Raw genomic sequence first — 14,797 nt, forward strand, 5'->3', positions numbered from 1 at the left:
GGTGCAGTCATGGTCCTGGAGGTGTTCCAGAGCCGTGTGGATGTGGCACTGAGGACAAGGTCAGTGGGCATGGTGGGATGGGCTGGCTGTTGGACCAGGTGATCTTAGAGGTCTTTTCCAACCTTAACCATTCTGTGACCGTTTTCCTCTGACACAGCGGTTACAAACAAGGGCCGATGTACGGCCTCAGGCTCCTGTTATGAGCAGTTACACAGCAGAAACACGCCGCGAGGGTCCCACAGTGGATCCCGAAAGCTGATCGCCACTCGCCCAGTCAGCGCATCCCACCGCCGGGGCTTCGCTCAGCATGGCCCTCAGAGGCGAAGCCACCACCCCCACCCCCCCAGGGAGCAACCTCGGACCCCCGCCTTCCTCCCGCAGAGAAGGCGCCGCAGCCCGGCGGAAGGCGGCGGGCACACCGAGGCCGGAGCCGGGCGGCCATTTTCCAGCCGGCGCCGGGCGCCCCGTGCCCCGCCGCGGCCCCGCCCCGCCCCTCCGCCCCTCCTCTCCCCTCGCCCCGCCCTTCGCCGTTGCCGAAGGTTGCCGAGCGGGGGTCGCGCGGCTTCGGTACCTCCGGAGATTGCCGAGGGGCTTCGGCCCCGCCCCGGCCGCCGTCGAGCCCGTGATCGAGGCGCTCCGGTGGGTCGGAGCCCGCTGCGCCCGCACGCGGCTCCTCCGCCCGCTTCTGCTCCTCGTTCTCCTCCGGCGGGGCCGGGCGGCGCGGTGACAGAGCGGGGCGACCGCGGCGGGGGGCGGCCGGGGCTCCGGCGGCGCGGATGGCGGAGGGCGGCCAGCCCCCGCAGCAGCAGCAGCAGCAGCAGCCACAGCCGCAGCTCCTGACCGGCGGCGGCGGCGGCGGCGGGGCCGCCCGCGGCGTGAAGCGGGAGCCGGAGCTGGAGCAACCCATGCCCGGCGGGGACGGCGCCGAGGGCGGCCACAGCAAGCGGCTGCGGACGGAGGCGGAGGCGGAGGGCGGCGGCATGCAGGTAGCGAGGCCGCGGGGCCCGGCCCGCACACGCACGGCGCCTCCCGGGGCCGCGCGGCGGGCGGAGGGCGCGGGGTGCCGCCGGGCGGTGGGGCGGCCCGGGGCGCCGTGCCCAGGTGCGGGCTGTGCCCCTCGCTGGGGCCGAGGCGTGGGTGCTTCCCTTTGTCTGTCTGCGCGTGGATCGCTTTATTATGGCAACCGGGCTGGGCTTTTTTTTTTTTTTTTTTTTTTTTTTTTCCTTTTTTTTTTTTTTGGCTTCCGTTCCTCGCAGCGATCCTATGGTGGGAGCGCTTTGGGAGCCGCTCGCTGTATCCATCCCAACTTCTCCTCGCTCGTTCTCTCGTGCCGGTGAGAGTTTCAGCCTACTGCAGCGCATCCTCGGCTCCTCGCTCCTCTCGTTGTCCCGTGACTTTCCCTTCCCGTGCCCTGGCTGGTCCTCGCGGGCCCTCCTGGAGGCCTCTGCTCCCTGCTGGGTGGCACAGCCGCAGCCTCGCGCCTCTGAGAGAGCACGGGGAGCTATGGGCCGGCTGGGGGAACCGGGGCTGTGCGGTGTGAGAGTCTGAGGGGCTCGGGGGAGAGCTCATTGCTTCCTACAGTGACCTGAGAGGACGCTGTGATGAGGGGGGGGGTCAGCATCTGCTCCCAGGTAACAGTGAGAGGGAATGGCCTCACGGTGCACTGGGAGAGGTTCAGGTTGGGTATGAGGAAAGATTTCTACTTAGAAAGAACGGTGCTGCAGTGGCACAGGCTGCCCAGGGAGGTGGTGGAGTCACCATCCCTGGAGGTGTTCCAGAGCCGTGTGGATGTGGCACTGAGGGATGTGGTCAGTGGGCATGGTGGGGGTGGGCTGGAGGTTGGACCAGGTGATCTTAGAGGTCTTTTCCAACCTTCGTGATTCTGTGAAGCTGCAGCTTTGCCTGCACATAGGGCTTGGGCATGGTGTGAAGGTACTGAGTGCCACTGGGTGCTGTGCTGCTGTGGAAGGTGCACCAGTTGTGCTGCAGCTGATGCCAAGCTGGGTGGCATCCATGCGGACCAGTCGACCTACTGACAGTTCCCCACTGAGGGACTTGAACTGGTTTAACAGCCCTAAAATTCAATTTTTCATATGTCTGTATCCATTAAATCTGTGCTCCACATTCAGATGAAGGAAAGCATTTTGCTGTCTGCTCGTTGACTACTTTGAGGCAATAAGATTGCAGTGGTGGGGCTTCTGCTCTGGGCACACGCAGCTGTGTTAGCAGCAGCAGGGATGAATGGAGCTGGGTGTCAGTGTTCAACACTGCCCAACATTGGGGAAATTAAATGAGATGCAGTGTGTGAGTTCAGTTTTTAAGATTAAATGTGTTTATGGACAAAATAACTGTTCTTTGTAGTAGGGCCTCCATACTGTAGTTAGTTGGTATCCTTAGCATACGTTTAAACTTGAAATGTGTATGAATTGGAAAAGATTTTTCAGTCTTTTCAATGTAAAGGCTGAATATACACACATATGCATGTGTGTGTATATGTGTATAATATAAACACACATATGTAATATAAATACATATATATACACATGTGTACGTGGCTTCATGTGACATTTTTCAGGATTGAAGAGAGTGGTTTATCTTTTTGGAGTACCATGCCATGGTTGAAGGCACCAAATATTGAAGCTGAAGCCAGCCTTACAGATATGTTCTGCTCTAGGAGAACGTATTCTTGAATGTTTTGAAATTCTATATCTTTGTCCCAGAAAGTTAAAGCGTAACATAAGGTGGCTTTCATCAGCATTTCTGTTCAGATGGTGTGGTCTTTTGAAGTACTTTGCTTTAAAATAACGGGTTCTTTTTAGCGAGTGCTCTGCGTTTGACTGTATGCAATGCTTACAAGCGGAATAAAGAGCCTATTCTTTGATTTTTTTTTTTTTTTCTTTCTTTTTCATATATACTGGAGGCTGGAAATAACACCAGTGACTGTTGTACCTTGTTGTTCCTGCAGATCCTGTCAATTTTCTACTTCCTGCTCCCGAGCCACAGGCTGCTGCTGTGCAAACTCCGTGACCTCGTGTTTCGAGGCTGATTGGGAGGGATCCCGGGGTGCCGTGCTTGCCACGGTTCCTTCCGTGCACAACTGATGGCGGAGGATGTGAACGCGGCTTCTGGTGCTGGGAGAAATCATTTAGCTATAGCGATTAGTAATGCAATGGTAGAACTAATAGTGGTGTCTGGTAACGTGAAATATCAAGCCTAGTCTATGGGAAGATAAGATAGCAGCTGGTTGCTAAGAACTTGAGGCTAAGAGTGCCTGAGAGCTGCTAGTAACCCTTATGTTTATGGGGCTTCTTGCTTTTTGCTGCGTGCTCAGACAGCTTATGCTGTTAGGGTTTCATTATCTAATCCATCTCTGATCAGGCCGGATAAACGGTGTTTGGCCAACGCTGATCTTGTTAGGAGGGTGGTGCAAAGCTGCTTGAGTTGGGATTGGGACAAATCGGATCATGGCTGCTATCTGCTCCTGGGACTGATTTCAGTTAATCGTGGCATGGGAGGAATGGTCGTGTATAACCTGCTGCTTTCCAGCTCCATTTAGTCTGTGAGTGGCAAAAACCGCTGGCCAGGAATGTCTCCTGAAAGTATTTGGGTGTGTTTGTAAGCTTTGGAAAAGAAGGGCCCCAGAGGTACTGCTGCTTTTTAACTGTTTAGATACTAGCTAGGAATGGGATTGCTCACTGCTTGCAGGCTTGGGAGAGCTGATTGATTTCGATCAGTCTGCTGATCTGTGTAGAAATAGCCCCTAACAGAGGGAGAAAACATCATGCTGACCTAAGTCACTGTTGAAACTGCATCCCAAAGCAGTTGTTGATGCAGCTGTATTTGGTGCTTTTCAGATGGGGTTGACTGCTGCACAGATGGAAGGGAAAGTACCCCTGCAGTAATCTTGTTATTCGTTGTACGAGGAACACTGGGAATAGTGGCAAGTGGGGAAGAGCCCCTTCTTTCTCTTCGGGGCTGTAGATGAGGGTGTCAAGTCGAGATGCTGTGTTCCTTCCCTATCATTGTGCTAGAGGTGTGCCAGCTGGCTTAAGGTGCTGAGGGAAGTTGTTATTAAACTAGCTTGTAGCTTTGCGTCGGGTTGAATGAGTTGGTTTGGTCCCCAAGGTGAATTTTGATTTAATTTTTCTGAGGTCTGCTCTGGTTAGTGAATTAAAAGTGTGTCTGACAGTAACGTGGTAGGAGTTAGATGCACAGTGTGTAGAATTGATCCTTGTTCAAGATGACTTCTGTGTTCGGTATCCCTGAGTCCCTGGGATGAGGCTGATCAGGGAAGATGGTTAATGCAGCTTCTGGTCTGCATCTTATCTAGTCCATGTGAACTTTTAGTGGCAGCAGCAAGTGACTTTGTGTTGCCATTCAGGGATGTCAGTGTACAATTTGTAGAGATGGCTGATGCTTCTGAGATCAGTAACAGGAGAGCTCCAGGCAGGGATGCAATGGCTGTTGCCAGTTTGACTGAGGTGAAAATTCCTGCGTGGTCTGAAATGGAGCCGTATGCTTAACCTTGAGTGGTGCACATGGGAGGGACATCTCAACAACTGGCATGCTCCACAGTTTTGTGGTTCAAACTGTGGACCCTCAGTGGTTCTTCAGAGGAGGATGATCCAGACGATGGATCTGCTAGTAACTTCCAAAGTTGGCTTTGAGCTTTATGAGTAGAAGGGCTGACTGGGGCTGTGAAACAGAAAGGACCTGTGAACGACAGCTTCTGAACCATGTGTGACCCCACGGAAATTGGAATATTTAAATCTTATGGAGGGGAACATCTAGTTCCAGTCAGTCGTGGAAAACCTGTGTAATCAGGTTAGCTTTCCCTGCCTTTTATTATTCACAGTGTGACCATCTTTGTAGAGAAGGAACAAAGCAAGGGGTCCGAGATATCCCAGAAGAGAAATGGAATTCCAGTTTTATAAAGCTGACCCTGCCTTGGGTCCAGGATGAGGTTCCTGGGATGCTATTTGGACAGACTATTGTGGAGGTGCTGAGGCATAATGAATCACCTTTTCCTTTGTTGTTACTTCTCTATTTGCTTTTGACCTATGGTGGGGTTTTTTTTTGTTTTGTTTTGTTTTTGTTTTAAATATTTGAGCGTTCGGAGTTACCTGACACTGTCTGGGAAGGCTTAGAAAATCTCCAGTTCAAAGCAAACCTTTGGCACGCAGGCTGAAAGTTGGGATTATAGAGGTGCTGAGAGCACTTTAAAGTTGGCTCTTTTCCTGCCGTATTCAGGAAAATGGAAAGCCCCAGCAAAGTATTCTGGATACTTTAGTACCCCTGCAGGCGCTGCCGGTGTTTCTCTTTGCATTTCAGAGGTTTGTGTTCAGAGGTGATGGCTGGAGTTGAGAGGTTGGAAGCTGAGCAGAGGTCTGGCTCTGCTGGCGATGGTTTCCTTCTGCATGTGTGTACCAGCTGTACACATACGCTTGCTAATTTTTCTTTTTCAGAACTCCCATTAAGACATACAAGCGTGCTGGTATGCTGCAGGGTGCCTGCGCTCTCTTTTTGCAGGAGCTGAGCGCAGAGTGGCATGTCTCTTGGTCTCAGTTGGCTTTTTCTCCCAGGCAGTCTATCAGCAGAGCTCCCACTCGCTCTCTGGCATCTGTGGCTCTCCTCTCTGCTTTCAGGTAATAAAAAAAACCCACACGAAGTAGAACCAAAGGTAGGCCAGTGGTGAGCGACGTGTGTGGAAGCGATGGACCTGAGCAAGGCTCTGTGGGTGGGCTAGGGGCCCCCCGGGACCTGCTAAAGGGCTGCTTGCTGGTAGCTTGTGAAAATATGCCCATAGCTGGTGGCCTTTGGGCTGCTGCATGGGAACCTCTGGCCCTTAGGGTGTTTTTGGGAGAAATTGTTGTAAAATCTATTAGTTTGTAACTGCTGGCTTGTCTTGTGACGTGGGTGCAAAACTTCAGTTTTCAGTCAAGAGAAAGAGAAGTCGGTGTTTTGGCTGCCTGGAAACTTGTTTAATTTGCCAATCTTGGATATTACTTGACCTTCTCTGTGTGTGTGCTTTTAAAAAGCCGTGACTAAGGGATCAGAGGAACATCCAGAAGTGGAGTGAGAGAAGCAATTAGAGGTAACGAGTTCCAGTTCATTGAAGCATCCTGTTGATCTACATTTTATAGTGGTATTGAATGGAGGCTGGAGTGTAGCTGTCATGAGATAATCCCAATGTTTAGGGATTAGTTGCTTGACTGCGTTTTGGGCCTTAGCTGCCTTTGCTCTCCAGTAAATTTAATTTTGCCTGCAATCTTTTCTTAAGTTAAGAAAGTGCTGGTTTGCAAGATGTGCATTTATTTCCCTAAGGGTGCTTCCCCTCCGTTTCTCTTTCGTGAGTGCACCACCATTTTATAGAACCACAGAATCATTTAGACTAGATGAGACCATTAAGATCACCTGGTTCAACTGTCAGCCATCCCCACCATGCCCACTGACCTTGTCCTCAGTGCCACATCCACACAGCTCTGGAACACCTCCAGGGACGGTGACTCCACCACCTCCCCGGGCAGCTCCAATGCATCACCGCTCTTTCAGAGAAGAAACTGTTCCTAATATTCAGCCTAAAATTTCCACAGTATGTCCTGGAAATGTTGCAAAGATCCAGGCCTAGTGTTGGCAGGGGCCTTGTGCACCTTCCTTGCTGGACGTGGGCTGTGCCACTGTGCTCACCTGCAGTGTTCCTTGTGATTTCTCATTTCTGGATGGTGCCCAGGGATTTTAGGAAAACACTTGTGAACAGTTTTGTTCCCTTTCCCATTTGGCTTGCTGTGTAAACATACAGCATTTGTTGAAACCACGTGCAGCAGCTATAGCTAGAAAGAGGGAAAATGGGACTCTAACTTATCAGTGGCAATATGATGTATTTACGTAGCTGTGAAATAAGAAAGATTGTCGTACAAAACTCCTGTTGTTTAATGAGGGCCAGCAGCTGAATTTGAGCTTGATCCAGTGTCTCTTTGGATACAGCCGTGCGATTTCCATTAGCTCACTTGGTGAGACATTGATGTTCAATCGTCTATACCATTGCCACCTACAACCTTTAGAGAGTAGGCAAAGCGTATTTGTGATTCGTACCAATTAGAAAACAGGGCATGAGATCTTTTACTCACATCCCTGGTGCAGGACAGTGGGATGTTGTTATAGTGGCTGCGCCTTCCCATTGCTGCTGCTTGTTTCTGCCTTTGTCTAGGAGAGTTCGCTGTGAAGGAAAATTGGATGCTTTCTTCAAAGAATGTGGGCTAGAAGCAATTGTTGCTTTTGCTTTATGACTTTCTTGGGTTTTATCTGCTCGTAATTGCCTCGGCAATAATGCAAGTATTACTTAGCATAGAAATGGGGAACAGCATGCACCATTTAAGGGGAGGGGAAAAAAAAAAAAGCAGCAGCACATCTTACCCTGTGGCTATATGTAGCTAAATTTCCATTAATAGAGAAGCTAAAGAAGCAACCTTATGTGGTGTTTCTGTCTGTTGCAAATATCAAAACATTTTCCCTAGAGGCTCCCAAGCCCTGGGATCTGGATCCAGCTCAGGTTTCTTGCAGGGCCGTGTGCTCTCCTTGCACGGGTTTTCCGCAGAACTCTTCTCCTGGAGAGGAGATCCTCGCAGGTGCCTGGGGTGGCTGTTGCTCTGGGGATGATACCCAGGAATAAAACCCCACCAAGGCTTTACAAGGCTTGATTTAGCACTGTGTGGGCTGAGAAAAGGCTGGAGCTGTGATCCCGAGCCTGTAATTTGCTGCTGCTGGTTGCCGTTTCCGCGCTGGCAGTGGGGTGGGAATGTTGTTTTTTTTGAGTCCAGAGAGTTGGCCTCCACAGGGCCCGCCTTATCTTCTCCCTTGGGTCTGAGTCTTGCAGGCAAGAGGGCTGGAGGGGATGCTCTTGGATGGCAGGGCATGGGAGGTGGTGCTTCAGAGTAGTTCCTGCCCTGCGCTGATTTGTGTTCTGTCTCTTTTGCATGCTCTTCACAGGAAGGAGAAATGAGGAGCTTCTCCATTGCCCTTCTCCTCCTGTTCCAGAAAGAAAGAGGCTGCTGTCCTGTGTTTGCTGCCAGTTAGAAAAGTTGTGGAGTGAAGCTGAATGGGGATGGAGTACGTGTGCAGATGTTGGGCTCTGGGTGCTTCTGAAAGCTCAGCTTTTGAGTAACTTGTGCTGGTTTCTGGGATTCAAGACATTTAGGTGATGCTTTATCTGGTTCTGTGATAAAGCGAGGCACTGGGAGGAGAACCTGAGCTGATGCTGATGGCATCTGGGTGAATTTGCTCCCTATGGAATCCTAGCTGAGTGGCTGTGTGCTGTGTTTTTATAGATGACCTCATCTCTAAGGGCATCAAATGGATAACACTCACTGAGGTGCTGTTAAATCTAGAGGGAGTTTTGTTATCAGATAAAATGGGTACGAGTTCAGATTGAGAGCTGTTCAGTATTTCATTTCATCTGATGTCTGACCCCAAATCGTATTTACCACAGATAATCTAAACCTGCACTGAATACAAAACTATTAATTTTTAATGGTCTTTTCTATGGTACTCATCTCTGTACGTGGGTACTTCACAGCTACTAATGATCTTATTTTTCCTGTTTTCCTGAGAGGTAGAAAAGATACATTATCTTTTATTGTAGGAAATGAGGAATTGAGGTACTGAGAATATGGCCTGTTTGCAAAAATCTCATTAACAGCTTGCAGCCTGACTCTTTTTCATTCTTACTTTTATTTGTTTTTACTGTAGCTGGTGGGTCTGTGGTAATGTGTAGACATTTGATCTGCAGCTCTCTGCAGTTTCCACTGCTGCCACAGGCTGATCTCTGAGTGTGCCATGTTGGGTAAATACAAAGAGATGCAGTTTTCATTTGGGGAGAGTAAAAAAAAAAAAAAGTGGAAAAGCTTGAACTAGGTAACGTGGTCATCACTGTAAAGGAACTTTGCTTGTAAGGTGAGTGGGGTTTGAAACCTAACTTCCTAAGCAGAGGGGATGCTGTTAACTCAAAACCCATCTATCTCTCAGTTTCTGCAGTGATGGGCAAGTGCATTGCACAGCCATTTTTCTTCTCTGATCACAGTCCTTCCTGGGCGTAAATGAAATAACAGTCAGGAAAAAAATTGCATAGATGCCAACATACCTACGTGAAACCAAATGGAGTTACATGGATATCTGTAGCTTATGTTTTTTTACCATGGAGCTCTTTTGCAAATGAAATGATGTACTAACTAAGAACGTAGCTACTTTACCTTCAAAGTTAAAAAACAAAACAAAACAAAAAAAACACAAAGCTTTTTAGTCTTTTAACAAGGATCAGGCTGCTGTTCACACAAAGAAGGGCAGGGACCAGCACCTCTGCTCTGCAGCTCTTTCAGCTGATGGGATGGCTGCCAGCAGGGAGCCTCATTTGCAGGACCCAAGGTTTGATGCAGGAGAAAACGGAGTATAGAAATGTGCTGCGTGGCTGGGGATCTGCCATCTGCACAGAGCCCTGAAGAATAGGATGAGGATTTTGGACTGGGTGCCTGGTCTTGTTGCCAGGCTCATCAGACTACAGCACAGAAAGTTGTATAAAGCTGTAGTGGATGAATAATAGCGCCCTGTCACCCCACTGCCTTCTCCCAAGAGGAGGTTAAGACCAACCTGGCAGTGCCTCTGTGCATCAGCGTGTGCTTCAGGAGCTCTTGTTGCTTTGAAGTGAGAGGAGGGAATGGAATGAGTGTTACCAGGGCAGACCTGGCGCCTTTTGATATTACCAGGTGTATCTAACGACTTTTTTTCTCTCTGTATATCTGTATACCTAAGCACTTTCGACTTCCTGGGCTAGTTGGAGTTTCCTAAGAGTGACGGTCTTCATGCCAAGTACTTGTTGTGAGAGCTGGGCTGAGAGCTGACAGGCGCCCACTGCAGAGGCAAGGCCGTTATTATTTGCCAGAGTGCATGGATTCAGCAGGAGGTGACAGCAGTGCTTGTTAGTAGTGTTGTCCATGTGGTTATCCATCAACTATGGGTAGGAGGGAGCTTTAGAGGAGAGGGGAAGGAAGAAAACCTCTACTGTGGATTTTGATTTCTTTGAGTGAAGGAGTTATAGAACAAGGGAGGATGGTTTTGAACTAAGGGAGGGGAAATTTTGATGAGGGGTCAGGGGAAAGTTTATTACAGAGAGAGTGGTGAGGTGCTGGCAAAGGCTGCCCAGAGAGCTTGTGGATGCTCTGTCCCTGGAGATGCTTAAGGCCAGGTTGGACGGGGCCTTGGGCAAACTGATCTTGTACTTGATCTAGCAGTTGGCAACCCTGCCCGTGGCAGGGAGGTTGGAACTTCGTGATCCTTGGGTCCCTTCCAACCTAAACCATTCCATGGTTTTTAGCGCTTCCATCAGCCCATCCACGCTTCCAAGACCCACTTCTGACCTGCAGAGTTATTCTTCTCCAAGAACTGGACTGCTGTGTCGGACTTGGGTGTGATGAACAAGGCTGAGACTGGCATTTGATTCTGTTCCAACTACCCTTTTATCAGACGTGTGTAGACATATGTGTCTGTGCATGTATGGAATATGCCAAGAAATTGAAATGATGCGTGTAATTAGGTCTGTTTTTTCTTTGTGTGTCACTATCTGCCGATTGAGTCCTTGCAGAAAGGACTTGCTGCCTTTCACCATCTTACCTGGTCTCTTCTGCCTTCTTTCGTGTGCAACAGCAGCATCACATGCTCAGTGCCAAACATTGCAAACAGATTCAGAAGAATAGCTTGTCTCTAACTGTTGGTAAATCACAAATTTGCGTCACCAAATTGTTCATGTTTCATGTTGTGGCCTGAAATCCATCTGTTGGTGGGCTTGGGGATGTTATCTGAGCTTCTTTCAGTCAGACTTTTTGACTGATGCAGAGATTATCTTGAGGATAGGCCTTTTCTGTGGGGAAGGTGTTGACTACAGCATGTGGAGTACGTGGAGGCACTGTGAGGCTGTGTGTGGGGATTTGGCTGGTTTTTTTTTTTCTCTTTTTTTTTTTTTTCCCCTTCTGCTCCCAGTATTCGAGGCTTAAGGAGGTAAGTAAGGATTCTTCCTCCGCTGATCAACAAATTGATGTTTTGATCTTGAGTGCTATCAGTTATTCATGACTGCCTGCCACGAGGAGCTCAGACCACGACTCCTGTTAGGACAAGGAATTTTTTGTTGTGTGACTAGAGTTAACTCTGGGCTGTTAGTTGATGGATGTCGATGGAGCATGTCCATGGTGCTTGGAAAGGTTTCCTTAAATAGGCATGACCTTTCCAGTGAAAACAGGAAGATAATTTTTGCCTTTTTTTTTTTTTTTCCTCTATCTTTTGAGCTTGGTGTGTGTTTCGTTTTTGGAACTCCTGATTACTGCGGACACTTGCCATAGAAGAAGCAGATTCCAGTCTTGGTAGCTTCATGGGACAGGGTTTGTCAGCTTTCTTGAAGTTTGGCAGAGAGGCTGCCTTGCTTTGCAATGCAGCTTTCAGTATTGCATTCTTTCTGTACCAGATGCTTTTTTTTTTTTTTTTTTTAACCTTTGATGATCTGTTTCTCTTTCCTTTTCATGCTAGCATCTGAAAATCTACGTATAAGAAAAAGGCTAGCCAGCCTACGTTTTAATTTGAGGACAGGGAATGTGTTCTCTTTCTGGTTCATCGTGTGATAAGAAGCTCCATTTCTGCTGGCTGTTGGTGTTTGTTGGTGGATGCTGCAGCTGAGCTGGGGGCAGCTGTCCTTTCCCCACTGAGCCGGGAGCCACTGGCTGCCCAGTGGACGTGGTGACAGCCTGTGCCCAAAGCAGGCACTGCATGAAAACACGTGTTTCCAGCTCCTGCAGGCACTCACTTTTTCCAAGATGACAGATCTCCGCCTTTTCATCATTGCTGCTGACAAGGCCTTAGCGAGCTTTTCTATGAACTCTGTAGCCTGTTTCTCTCTAAATAAGCAGAAAATCTATACGCTTTGGCGCCTGTTGCAAGATATCACGTGGAGTTGATTCTCTTGGGTTTAATTCTTAATAAGGATTTGGTTCAAATACTCTTTAAGAGTGGACGGATTGACCAGTCTTGATGGCACAGCGGTATCAAGTATTTTATTTGGCTTGTGTGCCTCTCTTGGTCATCAGGGTTGGTCAAAACAGTCTGTGAAAATACAGTTATTATGGCCATTCTACTGAGCAGTTCCTTACTCCAGGTTACCAGTTTGATTCCTGAACTCTTGGATTCTACAATGAAGATGCAGAGGTTTATCTCTCTGCCCAGTTCCTTCTGGGATCAGCAAACTTTACTTCTGCTTCCAGAATAGGATTTTAAAGACCATCCCTAAATATCTGGGCCCTTTAAGCAAAAGTAAACATGTGGCATTGTTCCCTGCTATGGGTGAATTCCTACCATTGTAAGACTTTCTCTGGCTGTGACTTCCTGGGCAGGATTTTGATGATGAATGCAGTCGCACTAAGTAATGGAGAACTTCGTAATAGGCTGCTGTTCAATTTTAATTCCTAGGTAAGTGTTGTTCTGCCTTGTATGGATGCTCCTGGGCTGTGGAGGCTGTTGGGTGATCAGCTTCGCTCTTGGCAAGATGTGTTTCTTTGTAAATCATTACTGCATCGTGCTTATCACAGAGGTAACTATCTGCATGAAGTCACAACCAGAAAATGCAGTGAATTTTATACAGGCTGCATTCTAAAAGCTGATCTATGGAAATATGACTGTGCTGGGAAGCACGGATGGGATGTGGCACGTCTTGTCTCCTGGAGGCTGCTGCTGCTTCCCTGAGTGACTCAACAGAGACTTTCACCTCTGGCTACTGTTGAATTATTCTAGGGTCAGGACTCGCTGGAAGTTGCCTTGTTGAATGCTAATTCAGCACGTTATGTGTTAAGATTATCAATTGTCAAGGTGGGAAAACCAGCATTCCTGTGGGATGCTTTCCTCTTACCTGGATGACCTTAAACAGTAAAAATGTAAAGCATCCGGTAGATTTCCTCTTCCTTACACAGTTGTCAGTGAGAACCAAGAGCAAATTATACTGTGTTCAGAGCTTTCTGATAGTATTGTCATGGCTTTTGCTTCTGTTTACAGGTTTCCCGTGTAGCTGAATTAAATTAACAAGAGTGGTCAATTCATTGTTGCTGTATTTAACGCCCTGGGCAGCAATGAATCTGGCAAGGATGCAGCATCATTTTCACGTGCTGTTCAGAAAAGGAGGGATGTACAGCAAAAAACGAAGTGGTGTTATTGCTTGGGGGAGAGGTTCACAGTAACAGTGAGGATGTCAGGGAAAGGGGATGGAAAACACTTCCAGCAACTCATTTTCCTCTGCCACTTGCAGGGTGGTCAGTCACTAGGTGGGCCAAGTTGTTTTTGTCGTGTATTGGCTAGACAGAGACTAATGTATCCGCAGAGTTTATACAAGGCAGATAGCTTTACAGGAATCAAAGCAGATCTCTTGGTTCCTGTTCACAGATGTAATCCTTTGTTTTCAGCAGTTAAATATCCCTGTATTCTTTGGCCTAGCCTCCGTTATCATAGAACTGAGCTCTTCTTAATTCCTTATGCATGTAATGGCATAATGCTGATGCTAGCAACAAAAGTTGTGGTGTGAGGATGCACCCAGAGGAGTGAATTGACTGCAGCAGGCTGTGGAGAAACAGATCTCTGAGTGCTGGGTTCAGATGGTCATCAAAGAGGATGGTCCTTGGAGAATGTTTTGGGAGTGCCAGGAGCTGCATGCTATCACATCTTGCGCTGCAGTGGCTGACTGTGTGCTACAGCATCCTTCCCTAGCACCAGAGTTCATTGAAATACTCAAGTGGATCTTGATGTTGTTAGAGGTGATTTCTATGGTAGCCACGATGCAGTGGCTTCCAGCATGGGATGTGCGGTGTGAAACCTCACCTTGGGGCTAAGCTGGTCTGACTGTTTACGAGGGTATATAGGGGTAGGACAAGGGAGAATGGTCTTAAACTGAGACAGGGGAGGTTTAGGTTAGATACTAGGAGGAAGTTTTTCACCCAGAGGGTGCTGACACACTGGAACAGGTTGCCCAAGGAGGCTGTGGATGCCCCATCCCTGGAGGCATTCAAGGCCAGGCTGGATGTGGCTCTGGGCAGCCTGGTCTGCTGGTTGGCAACCCTGCACGTAGCAGGGGGTTGAAACTAGATGATTGTTATAGTCCTTTTCAACCCAGGCCATTCTACAAAATTACCTCTATGAAATTCTATGAAAGAAGTGGTTCTCTATCTCTGCTGTCTCTTCAGCCCTGATTTCTCCCTTTGTTGTGATCTCCTAGAAAATGAATAATGCCAAATAGGAATTTGTCGCTGAAGCAAGCTGACTCAACTGTGGTGGATCTTGTGGCTTGCAAGATAATCTTTAAAAAGACCACAAGGTTCTCAAACTTGCTGATTGTTTGGGGAAGGACGTTGGACTGTGCCTTCTGGATCTTGATAGGTGTTGGGCTAGTTTATCTGAAAGGTGATCCTCAGTGTGCAGCATCTGCGTCTCCCTCAGGAGCTTTGGCAGATCCCGAATGAAGGTGCCATAATGCCTGCTAGCTGAGCAGTGCTGCTTCCTCCATAGTATGCTTGGGCCAGTGCCACAGGGAGCAGGTCTGGAGCATGAGTCGTGAGAGTATTGGCTGAAGGAACTGAGGCTGTTCAGTCTGTAGAAGAGGTGACTCAGGGGAGACCTTATCCTGCTCTATAAAGACCCTAAAAGAGGTGGTGGCGAGATGTAGGTTGGCCCCTTCTCTCAGGTAACAGTGATAGGATGAGAGGGAATGGCCTTCAGTTGTGCGGGC

At 48.5% G+C, this 14,797-nt stretch overlaps 1 protein-coding gene across 10 annotated transcripts in view; it reads left to right on the forward strand.

Moving 5' to 3' along the window:
• The first annotated feature begins 776 nt into the window (after positions 1 to 776).
• Positions 777 to 14,797, forward strand: part of RBFOX2 (RNA binding fox-1 homolog 2) — a 157,918-nt gene continuing 143,897 nt past the window's right edge. For all 10 annotated transcript variants that reach the window (XR_006182036.1, XR_006182033.1, XR_006182035.1 and 7 more), the window contains exon 1: positions 777 to 986. Coding sequence is in view for 5 of the 10 variants with exons in the window: in XM_042889484.1 (XP_042745418.1) it covers positions 777 to 986 (210 nt within the window). In the remaining 5 variants the exon portion in view is untranslated. The remainder of the gene's footprint in view (positions 987 to 14,797) is intronic.

The sequence above is a fragment of the Lagopus leucura genome, unplaced genomic scaffold (genome assembly GCF_019238085.1).
Source record: "Lagopus leucura isolate 7727_CA_CO unplaced genomic scaffold, USGS_WTPT01 Super-Scaffold_100159, whole genome shotgun sequence".
Taxonomy (NCBI): Eukaryota; Metazoa; Chordata; class Aves; order Galliformes; family Phasianidae; genus Lagopus; species Lagopus leucura.